The sequence below is a fragment of the Trichechus manatus genome, unplaced genomic scaffold, assembly GCF_000243295.1.
Source record: "Trichechus manatus latirostris isolate Lorelei unplaced genomic scaffold, TriManLat1.0 scaffold00114, whole genome shotgun sequence".
Taxonomy (NCBI): Eukaryota; Metazoa; Chordata; class Mammalia; order Sirenia; family Trichechidae; genus Trichechus; species Trichechus manatus.
Window position 1 is genome coordinate 5,777,191 of NW_004444050.1, and position 16,017 is coordinate 5,793,207.

Sequence of the window (16,017 nt, forward strand, 5' to 3'; positions counted from 1 at the left end):
CTTTGTCAGAGCACGTGTTCTTTTCCTTCATATACTTTATCACAATTTATAATAATACACATATAGTTTGTTTACTGCTTACATCTGTCTCCACAGTAGTTTGTAAGCTTTAGTTCAGAAGGAACCAAATGGATTTTGCCCAACACAATGTCCTGCACCTTCCCCATCATTTGGCAGAGAATGGGATCTTTTTAATAATCTATCGAATGAACAGATGAATGCATGAGTCCATGAAGGCATGGATGGATACATGAATGAGTCTCATACATAGAATGATGAGGAAACAGACTGTCCAGGCTGGAGAAGAGATGATATGGGGTGGAGTCCATGAGAACTGTCTTCAAATGGAAAGTGTGATTGAATGTTTTCTTTATGCCTTGTCCTCAATTCTGAATGGGGATCAGTTAATGGAAGGTTTAGGAGGAAAACTTTAACCATGAGATTTCACATATGTAAGAGTTGTCACAGATGGTTTGCACTTAGCTACTAAACTAAAGGTTGGCAATTCAAACTCACCCAGTAGTTCTGAGGAAGAAAGGCCTGGCAATTTTCCATAAAGATTACAGCCAAGAGAACCCTATGAAGCAGTAATACTTGGGGTTGCCATGAGTTGGTACTGACCTGACAGCAACAGGTTGGGTCTTGGGTTTGGGAAAGTTATTCAAAAGTTAAATGAATTGCTATAGAAGTAACTATTTCTTTGTTTCTGGTGGTGCTCAAGAACCAGCTCGATGGTCACTTGCCAGGGGTGTTGCAGGGTGGAGAGGAGGTTCCTGCACTAAAAGGCCGTTGGTCTAGATGGTGTGTGAGGATGCTATGATTCCAGATGCTTTTTTTTCTGCTGTTGAGCTGGCATTATTGTTTGTTCGTTTTCTTAACAAAACAAAACATGCTGTTGACCAATACATTTCTCTCCTCTGCTTTCTTCCTCTGGGGATACAGACGAAGTCTTGTCTGAAAACTTTCTGGATTATAAGAACCGCGGAGTCAATGGTTCTCATCAGGGCCAGATCATCTGGAAAATCGACGCCAGCTCGTACTTTGTGGAACGTGAGTACTTTCACTCTTCCTGGTGTTTCAGCAGGCGTGGGTGAGGCGGAATTCAATTGCTTTGTTCTTTGTTCTGTTGCATTGCTTCCAATAGTTTTAAGCATCTCATTAAATCTCTATCTCTTTTACACGGTATATTTCTAAGGAAGTAGAAATGTACCGTGTAAAAGAGATAGAGATTTAATGAGATGCTTAAAACTATTTCAGTAGTGAGTAGTGAGCTAGACAGCAACTGAGTAATAGCCATCCAAACCAGCCCAGAGGGCCACTCCTTAAACACCCATGAAAAGTTTCGATCATGCTCATAAACTTCTAGACTTAGGACCTTTTGGCTCCTGTCCTTTGATTTTCACTCCATGGCTCTTCCATGTGGTCTCCAACTTTGCCATAGTCACCCCTTCTGTGTGTTCCCTTCCAGTTTTGGCTTAATTTGACCCAGTCCTTCAAGGCCCAGTCCTTCTGGCCCCAGCATATTGGCAGTATTCCACACTTTTCCCTCATCTTTGGCTCTGGCCACAGCGCCTCAGGATGAGGATGATACATTGCTACCATTAGCCTATTTCTTCGATTCCTGATCTACTGACATTTCTGCATGTATAAACTTGTCATCATGTATTTTATCAAGATATTTTCTAACATTTTCTTCTGTCTTCGAAATAAACCATTTTCAGACATACAGCAGGATTTTTTTCATAGGTTCTCATATTGGTACATTACTCATTGCATGAAGACGTATCTATATGGGTCTCAAATAACTATATTTGACAGCTGAAGGAATGCACAGATTACCCTTAGTCCACAACTTCTTCCCCTTCCACTTGGGTACTGGAGAGTACTTTAAGGGACCAATTCCTTTGTCCACCTTGTGGTTCTTAGCATGTGTTCATTCAATCTAGCACTTCTGAAGAGAAACAGCATAGTCTATATCAATTGCCCAGTTCTCAGAGGAAAAGATAGATGGCCAGTTGTGTATTGTTATTTGTCTTGGGGTTCCAAGAAAAATTATATCCCCTAGCTTGTTTTACTCCCAAGTCTCTTTGTTTTCATTCATTCACTTAAAAAATATTTTGTAATAACTACTGTATTTCAAGGACCATAGGTTTAGAACATGAAAGGCATGGTGTTTGCCCTCCAGAAGCTTAAGGTGTCTGTTCCCAGCAATGACACAAATTCCTGTTTTTCACATTGGCAAATGCAGGATTAGTAGACATTCAGGAGCTGTCTACTGAATACTATCTGAATACTATCAGAATGCAGAGAAGTATGGTATTGGCACTTGACTTTGAGTTAGGGATATTGAAATACCCAACAAGAGATTTCCTTTTCCTTTATACTTATCTCCCTGACTCTAACTTTTGTCCAGTCTAATCCATCCTGCACATTGATATCAGACAAAATGCCTTAAACTCAATTCTGCTATCATCTGCCCAAAAGCTTCGTGGCTCTTCTTTCCTATGGCATCAGCTGAAGACTCTCTGCCCAGCTGCCAAGCCCCAACATAAACTCACCCTCATCCCTCAACCCTAGCTCTCCATCCACCCTAGCAGACCCATTTCTCCCTAGTCATGCAGATCTCTTCCCCCTACAAATTTGTTGTTGTTGTTAGGAGCTGTTGAGTCGGTTCTAACTCATAGCAACTCTGTGTACAACAGAACAAAACACTGCCTGGTCCTGTACCATCCTTGCAATCCTTGTACATTTGAGCCTGTTGTTGCAGCCACTTTATCAATCCATCTCGTAGAGGGTCTTCCTCTTTTTCGCTGACCCTCTGCCTTACCAAACATGATGTCCTTCTCCAGGGACTGGTCCTTCCTGATAACATGTCCAAAGTAAGTGAGACAAAGTCTCACCATCCTCACTTCTAAGGAGCACTCTGGCTGTAGTTCTTCCAAGACAGATTTGTTCATTCTTCTGACAGTCCATGGTATAGTCAATATTCTTCTCCAACACCATAATTCAAAGGCGTCAGTTCTTCAGTTTTCCTTATTCATCATCCAGCTTTCGCATGCATATGATTGAAAACACCATGGCTTGGGTTAGTAGCACCTTAGTCCTCAAAGTGACATCTTTGATTTTTAACACTTTAAAGAGGTCTTTTGCAGCAGATTTGCCCAATGTGATATGTCGTTTGGTTTCTTAACTGCTGCTTCCATGGATGGTGATTGTGGGTCCAAGTAAAATGAAATCCTTGACAACTTCAATGTTACTTCCATTTATCATGATGTTGCTTATTGGTCCAGTTGTAAGGATTTTTGTTGTCTTTATGTTGAGGTGTAATCCATACTGAAGGCTGTGATCTTTGACCTTCATCAGGAACTGCTTCGAGTCCTCTTTGCTTTCAGCAAGCAAGGTTGTGTCATCTGCATATCACAGGTTATTAATGAGTCTTTCTCCAATCTTGATGCCCCATTCTTCTTCATATAGTCCAACTTGTCCATTATTTGCTCAGCATACAGACTGAATAAGGATGGTGAAAGATACAACCTTGACGCACACCTTTCCTAATTTAAACTGCGCAGTAGCCCCTTGTTCTGTTCGAACAACTACCTCTTGATCTATGTACAGGCTCCTCATGAGCACAACTAAATGTTCTGGAATTCCCATTCTTTGCGATGTTATCCATAATTTTTCCATCCACATAGACAAATGTCTTTGCAGAGTCAATAAAACGCAGGTAAACATCTTTCCGGTATTCTCTGCTTTCAGCCAAGATCCATCTGACATCAGCAATGATATCCATCATTCTACCTCCTCTTCTGAATCCACAGATAGGACCGGAAAAAGAAAAAAAAAAATTTAAAAACCCACTGGCGTCAAGTTTGACTCATAGCGACCCTATAGGACAGAGTAGAACTGCCACATAAGGTTTCCAAAGCTCTAATCTTTATGGAAGCTTACTGCCACGTCTTTCTCCCACAGAGTGGCTGCTGAGTTCAAATTGCTGACCTTTTGGTTAGCAGCCGAGCACTTCACCACTATGCCACCAGGGCTCCTACAAACAGCACCATCTAGTATAAAGAATATGGGTATGACTTGGGGGTAAAGTTGGCTCCTGTTACAGGTACTAATATCACCTTTCAAATTTCCAATAAAAACAAAAAAGATAAAAATTTGCATTAGCAATGATTATTAGACGTAATAGTCGACTGTAGGTCCCAACCTACATTGGAGGGTTTGTGGGAGAGTCCTTAGTACACACCTATTTTCTTCCTTTGGGTTCCAACTAATTGAGAAATAGACTTAAGGATCCAATTTAGGATCAAAGTATAGTGTCAGCTATTAATGGTCCAGGCAAGAGCACAGCTTGCATGTTTTTATCTTTTCAGAATTAGGGAGATAAGAATTAAAGAATGGGAAATGTATTGGGGAGAATTTCAATATGCATAACTCAAAGTTCGTGATCATACCAGCGATCATGAAGATGGAGCAGGACTGGGTAACATTTCACTCTGTTATACATAAGGCCGCTATGAACCAGAACCAACTTGACAGCACCTATCAACAACAGCAACTCAAAGGTCCGGCAACCACATCCCATTAAACGGAATCCACTCTGCGCTCTGATAGTCTGAAATCTCCTCTCGACTCATTCTGCATGAGTCAGTGCAAAAAAGGAAAATGTGTGCTATAAATTAATCCAGCAATAGTGTCATTCTTTTTGAGGCAGTTTTCAACATTTCTGTGACATATGGGACTTCTATGTTTATCTCAAATAACAAATCACTGCATATCATTATCTTTATCAATAGTGTGAAAATACACTTTAAATATCATTAGAAAGATATCATAGTATAAAATCAGCTGTATAAAATATATAAAATGTTGTCACAATCGAATGACAGTTGGTTAAGTCACAGTGCTCTGTAAAAGAACAAATGGCTCACAAAGGGTATATTCAAAATAGCTGAAATTTGAGCACTTTGGATAAGTGAGATTTTTTTAATATTCTAGTGCAAACTTGAGAAGATCCTGGTCCTGAATGTACCTGTTGAACAAGCAGTGTCTCAGTGCTTTGGGAAAATGGATAAAAATGAAATTAAAAAGGCAGATATTTATTTATACAGTATTTTGCAAAGATATCAAACGAGCGTTCGACATGTTAAGAGTATATTAGTCTGTACAAATATAATTTATGAAATAGTCATCATCTGTCAAGACGAAGTTTAATTGTGTTCATAGACAGTTAAAATGATTTAACTTAGGACATATATATAAATAAAAAAGTTAAAATGCTATAATGAATTATAGCTTTGGGAGTCTGAATACATTAAAATTATAGATAACATGCTATATAAATTTAATTTTTTAGTGCAAAATAATTTGCATTTTCCAAAACGTATGATTGAGAAAGTGTCAAATTAACAAGTAGAGATTGGATGTACAAATGTTCTGATACAGCTACTTTCGTTAACACACAAAAGCGTCACAAGTCTTGCATACTATGCTAAAAATGTAAAATGTAGGCCATTATCCAGAAGGTTACGTAAGTTGATGTTATAAACCAGAAATAAGATTCTTTGCAGTCTCTAGGTAGTAATGAACATATTAATCTAACTGGCAAATTATGCCCTCCTAAAATTAAAAATAATTTTGCAAACTTTGACAAATGACCAGATTTCAAATGCTGAAGTACAACAGAAGGCTATTCTCTCTACTCTATGATTAAATTAAAATAATGAACCAGAATGAGCTTTGCCTTTTATTTTTATTTTTCATTTTCCCCTTTATTTTTTCCTTTTATTACTGTGTCTTATGAGAATGGAAGTACATTGCTAATTACCTAGAATGCCTAATGTCCTAACGGCACATTTCTTTTGGGGTTATGATTCAGTTTAGAATTCGGTAATTGCTATTGATTTATATGATTTTTTAAAATAGTTTAACTAAATCAAATTTTGAAAGTACCACCAAATTAAGATCATTCTAAACACGTATTTTTCTGCACTCTCCATGGAATTGCAGGTATGATAAAATACAAAAGAAAATAAAGCCTGAATCATTTCCTTTCCTCTGGCATAATTTTCCCCAAGTGGGCACCTGACTATAAGACTATAGCAATAATTGCTGTAATATGAGAACTGTAAAGATGCAAATTCTAACACTGGCAAAAGAACTGGTGAAATCTTAACTTTATCCATCCTGTTAAAATCTTCCAATGCTGTGTTATTAGAGTAACTCAATTATTTACTTCTTAATATATGCAGATAGGCTCAGCTGGCCAGTTTCAAACCTTCAGGTGGAGTTATCATAGTCTTTGTTGACATGTAGTCCTATCAGAAGTCCTTCAAAATCAGAGCTTGAATGGACCAGAAACACTAACATGGCAAGGTGATTTTGAAGGGAAGGCATTTTTGTTTTGATCTTTGGCCCAAATCTGCTATGTGTGTCTCTCTTTTCATCCAATAGTGTGTCCATTGTTGTCAGTTGCCGTTGAGTTGACTCCTACTCATGGTGATCCATGTAGAACAGAATGCAACTTTGCCCAGTCCTGCACCATCTTCACGGTTGTTGGTATATTCGAGTCCATTGTTGGAGCCACTGTGGATTTTGAGTGCCTTCCAACTTAGGGGGCTCATCTTCTAGCACTATATCGGACAATAGTCTGTCGTGACCCATAAAGTTTTCAATGGGTTATTTCAGAAGTACATCACCAGGTCTTTCTTCCTAGTCTGGCTTAGACTAAAAGCTTGGCTGAAACCTGTCCACCATGAGTGACACTACTGGTATTTGAAATGCTGGTGACATAACTTCCAGCATCATAGTCACATGCAATGCACCACAGAACAACAAACTGACAGATGAGTGGTATGTCTGAGTGACCATTAATTACAGCCAAAAGGAGTCTCCTTCCTCCACCCCATCCTTGTGGTCTTATCACGGTCATGGTCACTTCATTCTCACAGCTCCCAAAGTGAAACATGAAATCTGGAGTCTCTGTCTTGCCTTATTCTTCTTCTCCTAGTCAATACCATCTGCCACCATGTCCTTCCTAGTCTTTCATGTCAGAATCCCTCAGAGTCACCCCACTTCTCAGTCTCTGCCCTCGCTTCCATTTCCTATGGAAGTCTGACCTCGATTCACACCTAGATTACTGCCTCCTTTGATTCCGTCACTCATTGCATGTGTCAGAAGAACATCCTTCAAACCCATTTTCAGCCCATCATCTCCTAATCCTTTTCTGTCACATCCAAAATTTAAAAAACACAACAGTTACCACTTGTCGTGAAGTCCACTCCAACTCATGGCGACCCCATGTGTGTCAGAGCTGCACTGTGCTCCACAGGGTTTTCAGTGGATGATTTTTCGGAAGTAGATTGCCAAACCTTTCTTCCGAGGTGCTTCTGTGTGGACAATTACACCTAAAAGAAAATATATGCAACTCATCCTGCTCTAAGTTTTTAACAGTATCCCCCTTGAACATGGTAAGGTAAAATTTATAAATGTTGGGGAGTCATAATTTTCCTCCTCAAGCAGGTGGCTCCCAAACGAGAGGAGCCGTGGGATATGGGTTTCACATCTGCCCTGGAGTGGTCCATTGAACTCTGAGATTCTATCTCTTCATCTGTAAAATGAAGGTAACGCACCGTGACCCCATTAAAATGAGATGAGAAAGCACATGTGACGTGCCCAGCCATGTGCTAGTACAGCAAGCAGTCGGTCCATATCAGCCCGCTGCTGTAATTAGAAGGCTTTGAATTAGGGGTTGTCCTAATGTGTCAGACTGAGAGGTGTCGAAGTGGGAATCTACATTCAGCTTTGCTTCTCTGTTCTGGAAATGGTCATATTGGTGTCTTGGTGACAACTGTGACTGGCATGGCTTTATTCTGGGAGTTTTCTCTGGGGAATTTTTTTTGCATCCAAGCTGGAGACTGAAGGGCACTAAAGGAAAAGTAGGCTCCAGGAAAACTAGCTGACTTCCTTCATTAGCATTTCTGGCACATTTCTGGTTTCTCCTCTATAGCAATGCAGAAAGGGCGAGGACAAGGAGCCAGAAGCCCACGCAGACCCATAATTAGACTCAGGCACTTCGTCAGGTCAACAGACCAGATGGTTAGGGTGACACAGTTGTTGGAGGCTTTTGCTTGAATATGGGCCTATTTTCACCAAGACTGCTCAGCCTTTAGAACCAGGATGGCTAAAGACTGCACGAATGATACCTTTGTTATTTCCAAGGAGATGTCTCAGTTTGTACTACAATGAACATTTGGGTCATGGGCTATAAGCCCCCTACTTGAAGAGACTAGACATAAACCTGTGAAGGAATATAAGTAACAATTATGCTGCTTCACAAGTTGACCTTTAGGAACAAGTATGGCTCCATAGAAGCATTTTCAGGACAATAAATATTTATATTATTATGTCATATTATTTTTATTGTATAACTCCAATGAGACCATAACTAAGTGCTTTCCCCCAACTCAACTACAAATGCAGCTTGCTACTATCCTAAAGTGATATCATGGTCCAAATGGCACTATATAATAATCACAAAGTAATTTTAATATTGCTTATGTTCTCATTTGCATTCCTTAAATTTTGACAAAAGAATATACGGGCCACAGCAATGCTTCTTAAATCCTTTTTCCTCTTTTATCTGTGTCCTTTAGCCCACCATTTCTCTGGCGTCCCTCACACTTAAATTTCTTCATAAACCTACCTCTGGTTGTAGCTCATACTCATGCTGGTCTTCTTCGCTTCCCTCTTTCCTCCAAATTTTGTTTGAAAAGCCTAAAAGAAGGAATCTTGGTAGAGAGAAGCCATTAGCGCGGTAGAAGAAGGAGCAGACCAAGAGTGAAGCAGTTGGAAATGTGCATACAATAATAATTTTGTCTCTTTGATGTTGTTATGTACCGTATGATATATTGTTTCCTATTATACATCTGTGTGCTAATGAAATGTGGAATATAAAAGTCATTAGGGTTGGATGGAGTAGTTAGGGACAACTTTTTGGAGGAGATCTTAATGAAAAAGCAAGACTGAGGGACATGCTGCAGTTGGGCAAACAGGCTTAATAAGAGCCATGGAGGTCAGGCGCATCAGTAACTATGGGGAAGGAAACAGAGGGATGTGATGGGCTAGAGCTCAGTACGAAGCTGAGAATTATGTGAAAAATCAAGTTGCTTAGATTTTTTTGTAGTGTGCTATAAAAAACCCGTTGATCAGTCAGTTTTAGGATGACATGATAAAAATGGGTTGGGGACTATCCTTCAAGGCAACTTAAGGGAAACCTATCTGCCTTCAGTGGTGGTTTGGTCATGGGACGGAAGGGCAGGAAGAGGACTAGGAGGGGCTGATTGTGGTTACAGTCTGGCCACCGTCTGGGCTGCCAGAGGCCAACCTAAAGGAGCACCAGTTTCGACTGAACAGGACCAGTGAAACAATGCGGTATGTGGCAGTGGGAGGGCAGAGGTCCAGTGGGGGAAGATGGGACGTAGAAGTAATGGAACCCCACACAGACTTATCATGAGTTCATTCCAACATGAGAAGCCAAACTGTTGTATGCAATCACTTCTCACCATGTCAATTATTCCACTATATCTACATGGTATTAAAATTGATCTTCAGTCCATAGAGGTGTCAGTACCTAAGATTAAATAATAGCACATGCAAAAAGTGACTGTGCATTGTTACAGAAAACAATTAGAAAGATACGATCAATTCACTCAATTCAGATTTGCAGCAATACAGAAAGAGGCTGCTGGCTTCTAATCAGATGTATCTCATATTGTCCCAGTGAGATGAAAACTCTTAATCAACACAAATAAATTAACCCAAACTAAAACTGTTCTGGAGTAATCTTGAGTTGCCACGTCAGTGAGAGAACATGCAGAGGCACATGTCTACATTAACCCTACCCAGTGCTGGTCTCCAAGGACTCAGATCTAGCGATGAAGGCATGGTTCCTGCCCTCCGAGGGTCTCACATTACAGTAAGCAAGACAGTGCTATGAGGAAGAGCACCTACCTCCTTTGTGCAAGGCGTTAATCAGGGAAGACTACCCATGAATAAAACCTGTTGGATTCCTGACTCATAGTGACCCTATAGGACAGAGTAGAACTGCCCTATAGAGTTTCCAAGGAGTGGCTGGTGAATTCGAACTGCTGACCTTTTGGTTAGCAGTCGTAGCTCTTAACCAGGGGTCCCTCCATGAATAAGAGGGGTTTTATGCTGATGAGAGCACCAGGAAGTAGGTGTCATTAGTATTTTATTCATGAGGAAATGGCTTCTCTGAGATGTGGTAGGTTGCCTGATGTTCATAGCTGATAGGTGGTAGAGCTGGGATTTGAACCCAGGGCTATCTGGTTGTACGCATCAACACAATGGGAGACCCTATGGGGATGTTGAAGATGCAGGATATAGAAGGCAAGCTTGATGGACTGAGGCCCTTAAGGAGTCAGAAAGTATATTAGTCTCCTAGGGCTGTCATAACAAAGTACCAAAAAGTGGGTGGTTTCAAATGACAGAAGTGTATTGTCTTATAGTTTTAGCGGCTAGGAGTTTGAATTCACCGTGTCAGGGCCGTGCTGTCTCCGAAGCCTCTGGGGGAAGATCCTTTCTTGTCTCTCCCAGCTTCTGGTACCCCAGGAGTTCCTTGGCTTAAACGGCTGCAGCGTAACTCCATCTCTGTCTCTGCCTCCACCTGGCCGTCTTCCCTCTGGGTTGGTCTCTGTGTCTCTTCTCCTCTTTTGTAAAGACACCAGTCATGTTGGATTACGACCCACCCTATCCAGTGTGACCTCATGATAACTGATAACATAGTTAAAGACCCTGTTTCTAAACAAGGAGACCTTTACAGGCGCTGAGTTAGAACTTCATCATACCTACCTCTTTGGGAGACACAGTTCAATCCATAACAGAAGGAACAGGACCCAGAGAATACTTAATGAGACGAGTCTTTCCTAGAAGCACTTGACCAGCTAGAGACAGGATAACTTGAGTGGTGTGTGTTTGGTGTGTGTTGAGGGGGTGGTGTGTGAAATGGAGGGGAATGGAGAGAGAAGAAGAAATGGGTTGTGCTGAACACTGCCCCTTTTCCTAACCACAAAAATGGAAATAAGAAGAGGAAACTGGGGAAGAACTCAGAAGTGATTTTCACCTATCCAGAATTAGAGAAAAATCAGAACTTCTCAAAAAATAGATTCTCTCCATGCCATGCAAATCCGTGCTATATACAAAATTAATCTCTGACTTAGAGGCACAGACACATGGAACCAGAAACCTCAAGCAGGGTTACTGAGGCCCTCCCTATCTCTGCCTCTGGAGAGGGCTTCAACAATATACGGAAGGAGTATGACGCCCATTTTAATCTTCCTGAGTTGGGTATACATAAAAGCTTTCTCATAAAGCCAGGCGGCAGGTGAGGGAGGAGGGAGGCCAAACCTGGCAGAAGAATATGTGGGGCAGACCAGGGAGAGCAACCTAACTAAGGCGCTGTGTCAGCCTTGGGCCAGGTGGGTGAGGCAGCGTCTGGAGGGCATAGCAAGCTCAGTGGGGAGTTTAATAACACTCATTACCATGGAACCAAATTAGAAGGACAGATGCAGCAGATGGGAATGCAGGTGGCTGCGGTCATCACAGGAGGGTAGGCTCTGCCCTCGCTGGGGCATCTGTGCGTGGGTGACAGGACCTCGACCACTGCACTGTCATTGGGGGCAGGATGCTAACCTGATTAGAGGAATAATAATAGTAATAGCAACAGCTAGAATTCTTTGAACCCTCCCAATGAGCCAGGCTCCAAGCTGGGCGCCTTGCATGAAGTGCCCCATTTAATCTTCATGAAAACCCTAGGTGGTAGATATTATTTTTTCTCTATTGTGGTGATGAGGAATCTTTTGCACAGGAAGGTAACGCAATTGGTCCCATTTCACAGCAATAGATGGTGGGACCAGGATTTGAACGTAGGCAGTCTGACTTCAAAGCCTGCTCTTTTGGCCACCATGATGTAGGCCAGGAGGGCTCCCACTACTAGGGTGGAGATGCAGAGAAAAATGCTAGTCCCACTTAGGGTCAGGGTACTGGGACTTTGCAATAGGAGTCATTGTTGGGAGCACTACCTCCCTAGTGTGCTTGGCAGGGGAATTATTTGGGCAGCAGATTGGGAATCCAGACATCACTGGGTTAGGTCACCTTAACCCAAGAATGTGGTGGCTAGAAGAGATTAAATACCAAATTCTACCAAAAAAAGGTCTAGAAGGAAGGTCGAGATGGTTACTACCTTCCTCCTATCCAAAATGATTCTGAGGGGTATACAATATGTCCCAACATGAGAAGCTAGAGAGAAAATCAAACTAAAAAACAGCAGCTACTCAAGATTTCAATCACTTTCTCACATGCAAATCCAGAATCTTCCACATTTCCATATAATTGTTACGTGTATGAATTCCATCTGTATATGCATTTATAAAAGTATTATTTATTCCCTCTAGAAAATTGAAGGAAAAGATTAAAGTAAAAAAAATCATCCATAATTTCAACACCTAGATAACATTTTAAAATATTTTGTTATTGTTACCAGGACTTTTAGTAGCATCCCCCCCCTTGGAGTGGGAGCTTAATAAATATTTATTTAATTAATTAATGGATTAATTAAGCTACTACTCAGCACCTTTGTGCAGGAAGTATGAAACTTATGCTCAAGGACAACCACCATTTGGTCTCCGTCTTTCCCCGCCTTGGCCTGTGAGCCTGAAGAGTTGAGTGTCCCTGACAGAGGAAGAGACAGAGAAATATGGTGGGGGAGGGGGCCAAGTGGTCCCTGGGTCAGCCACATGGCAAGAGGGTATCACAAAACAAATAGAGTCAACTTATCTAACTTCTTGGAATTAGGAGCTGACAGAGAGGTGCCCCTTTTAAAGTACAGGACTCTGCTCTCTGGTAAACTATCCACAATAGGAGCCTGACCAATCAGTTTAGCCACTCCTCCCTCATTTGGGATTGGAAAGTGGATGCTAATTTATACTCCTCTCTCTCTCTCTCTCTCTCTCTCTCTCTCCTTTTTTTTTTATTGTGATTTAGGTGAAAGTTTACATAGAAAATTAGTTTCTTATTAAACAGTTAATACACAAATTGTTTTGTGACATTGGTTGCCAACCTTGCGATGTGTCAACCCTCTCCCCTTCTCCACCCCAGGTTCCCTGTTTCCATTCGTTCAGTTTTCCTGTCCCTTCCTGCCTTCTCATCTTTGTTTTTGGGCTGATGTGCCCATTAGCCTCGTATACATGATTGAACTATGAAGCACGTCCCTCCTGTGTGTTATTGTTGGCCCTATAGACCTGTCTAATCTTTGGCTGAACGGCGAACCTCAGGAGTGACTTCAGTACTGAGTTAAAAGGGTGTCCTCTTTTGACCCTCTGGGCCTTTCAGCCAAGTTCATGGTCATGCACAGCTGCAGCGGCTGTTGGTGAGGACAGAGATCCATGAACATAGGGGAGTCTTGCCTGCTCACCATGTGTGCTACCCAGGGCTTGTCACAGCTCCTCTGCCTCCTAAACTGGGTACAGTTCAGACGTTACCGCAGAATTTTCTGTGATCAATCAAGACAGCTTTCTAGTCAACTTCAAGGCCACTTTCACACCATGCCAGCTACATTGTCTACACCAGCTTTGGACAACCAGGAAAGAATTCAGAGCCCCCAAAATATAAAAATGTACAAAACTTCCGCCAAAATCTTATTAATCCAGTCCTCTGTGTCTCATGTACCCCACTCTCCCAAGATTCAAGAGAGTGAAGAATATTTCAGAGCCCACCAACACCCACAGAATTTAGAAATCGCAAATAACTCCTTATCCATTGCAGCAGCTGTTAATCTAAGTCCTGTTTCTGTCGTCCCACCCAAGCAAAATCAGAGTTTACAGAACCTGGTCCATATTTAGACTCCCGTTGCTATTGCCAGATATGTTACCTGAGGGAAGTGGGCAGATAAAAAGCAGAAGGAAAAAGAAGAAAATCATCTTTGTTTCAGCTTCACCAGAATGAACACCAGTCTCTCCCAGGATGTTCAAGGCCTGTGAGCTAAAAACTCAAACCAGAGAACTCACCTTATAAGGGAGTAGTTGTGTCGCACTACCTCCCATATCCTTGGGGAAAAATACAGTTATAAATACTACACCCTCTACCAGAGAATGGTATATGGAGCACTTCTATCTTTATACAAATCCTAGAAGTTTGAACCTTAGATTCAAGGCCTTTTCTTGGAACTTCTATCCTTTATATTTGTTTTTGTTGTTAGCGCCGTTGAGTTGACATATCTTATATTTAAAACTTCTCAATTTCTCTGTCTTTATCTCTATCTCAGCTCTCAATCTCTGTCTTTATATCTCTTTATTCTCATCAGTATTTACCTCTGGATAAAAAGAGGCTTATTTTAAGTTCATGTTCTCTAACAGAGAACATAAATTTCTAGTGAAAATTAAAACTTTAAGGCCTGACTGACCCTTTGCTCAAAGGAAAAGATAAGTACTATAATAATTAAGAAACAATTTTCAGAGGAGGAACAGTAAATTATGTAATCCTTTATAAAAATCAGTAATAGAAAAGGTAAAAAGCATATCAGAGCATGGAAAAAAAAATAACAGTCAAAATAATCTACTGTTAGGCCCACCGTTTCTACTAACCTAATCACACAGTTCCTAAATTGAAAAAAAATACATCTCGGTCAAGCCTAATACCAAAAATGAACATTAAAACTTCAGAACCAGTTAAACAGAAGTGCTGGGTCCTTGACACAGATGTAAGTGATTGAAGTGGCCTGACAACCCACAAAACAAATTCTTGCAAGATTTGGACTCTTGAAAGAAGACCCAGCTTGCCTCCTTCCCAGAGTCCTGTGCCGCACGAGACTTTCTTCCATCTCCAGCTTAGCTCCTTGCTCCTGCCTTCCGTGGGGTTTTCATCAGTGCGGCCCCTGCAGCGCCCTCTAGCTGCACTTCCCGGCAGCTTTAATTTGGTGGCCGGGCTCTGAAGCCCCTTGTCAGCTGCCATGGTGGAGTTGACTCCAACTCATGGAGACCCCTGTACTTGGCCAAAAGGACAATCCACCTTGAAAGAGCAGTTGGGATCCCTAGCCTCCAGCCTGAATGTTCCTAGGAGACTTTGAGACGACTAAGCCCACTCTGTCACAAGAGAGGGACTGCAAAACGTCATCAGATCTGTGTGATGTCCCTTTTTCATTTCTGATATTGGTTACTTATGCCTTATCTATCCCTCACCAAGGATTTTTCCATCTAATAGTCTTTTTAAAGACCAACTTTTGAGTTTCTTGGCCCTCTATGTATGTTTGTTTTCTGTTTAATTAATTTCAGCCCTGATTTTTATGTTTATTTCCTTTCTATATTCCTTGGGTTTAATCTGCTGTTCCTTTTCAAATTTCTTGAAATAGTTGTTTAGCTCACTGGTTTTTAGTCATTATTCTTTTCTAATACATGCATTTAAGACCATGAATTTTCCCTAAGCACTCTGGGTAAAATTTTTATTAAAATACAACACACACATAGAAAAGTGCACAAATTTAAACACAAAGCTGATGAATTTTCAGAAAGTGAACACTTCCATGAAAACAGTAGCCAAATCAGGAAGTAGGGACTTACTTAGATTCCACCTCATTCTGTTTTTCTTCATTCTTCTCTCAAGTCTGTATTCTGTCTGGGATAATTTTCCTTCTGCCTAAGAGCTCTTTTTCTTATTTCTTTTAGTGCAGAACTAAACTCATGTTTTGTTTGTCTGAAAGCATCACTATTTTACCTTTACTTTTTTTTATATATATTTTATTGTACTTCAGGTGAAGGCTTACAGAACAAATAGTTTCTCATGAAACATTAGTACACATGTTGTTTTGTGAGATTGGTTAACAACCCCACAACACATTAACCCTCCAACTTCTCAACTTTATTTTTTTTTGGTGAAAATACACATAGCCAAAGATACACCGTTTCAAAAATTTCTACATGCACAGTTCAGTGACATTGACTA

General features: G+C 40.9%; 1 protein-coding gene across 2 annotated transcripts in view; it reads left to right on the top strand.

Annotated features, from left to right (window-relative positions):
• HECW1 (HECT, C2 and WW domain containing E3 ubiquitin protein ligase 1) overlaps positions 1–16,017 on the top strand; it is a 495,956-nt gene that overhangs the window by 233,159 nt on the left and 246,780 nt on the right. For both annotated transcript variants that reach the window (XM_004383962.1, XM_012557718.1), the window contains one exon: positions 943–1,050. In XM_004383962.1, coding sequence (XP_004384019.1) covers positions 943–1,050 — 108 coding nt within the window. The remainder of the gene's footprint in view (positions 1–942; positions 1,051–16,017) is intronic.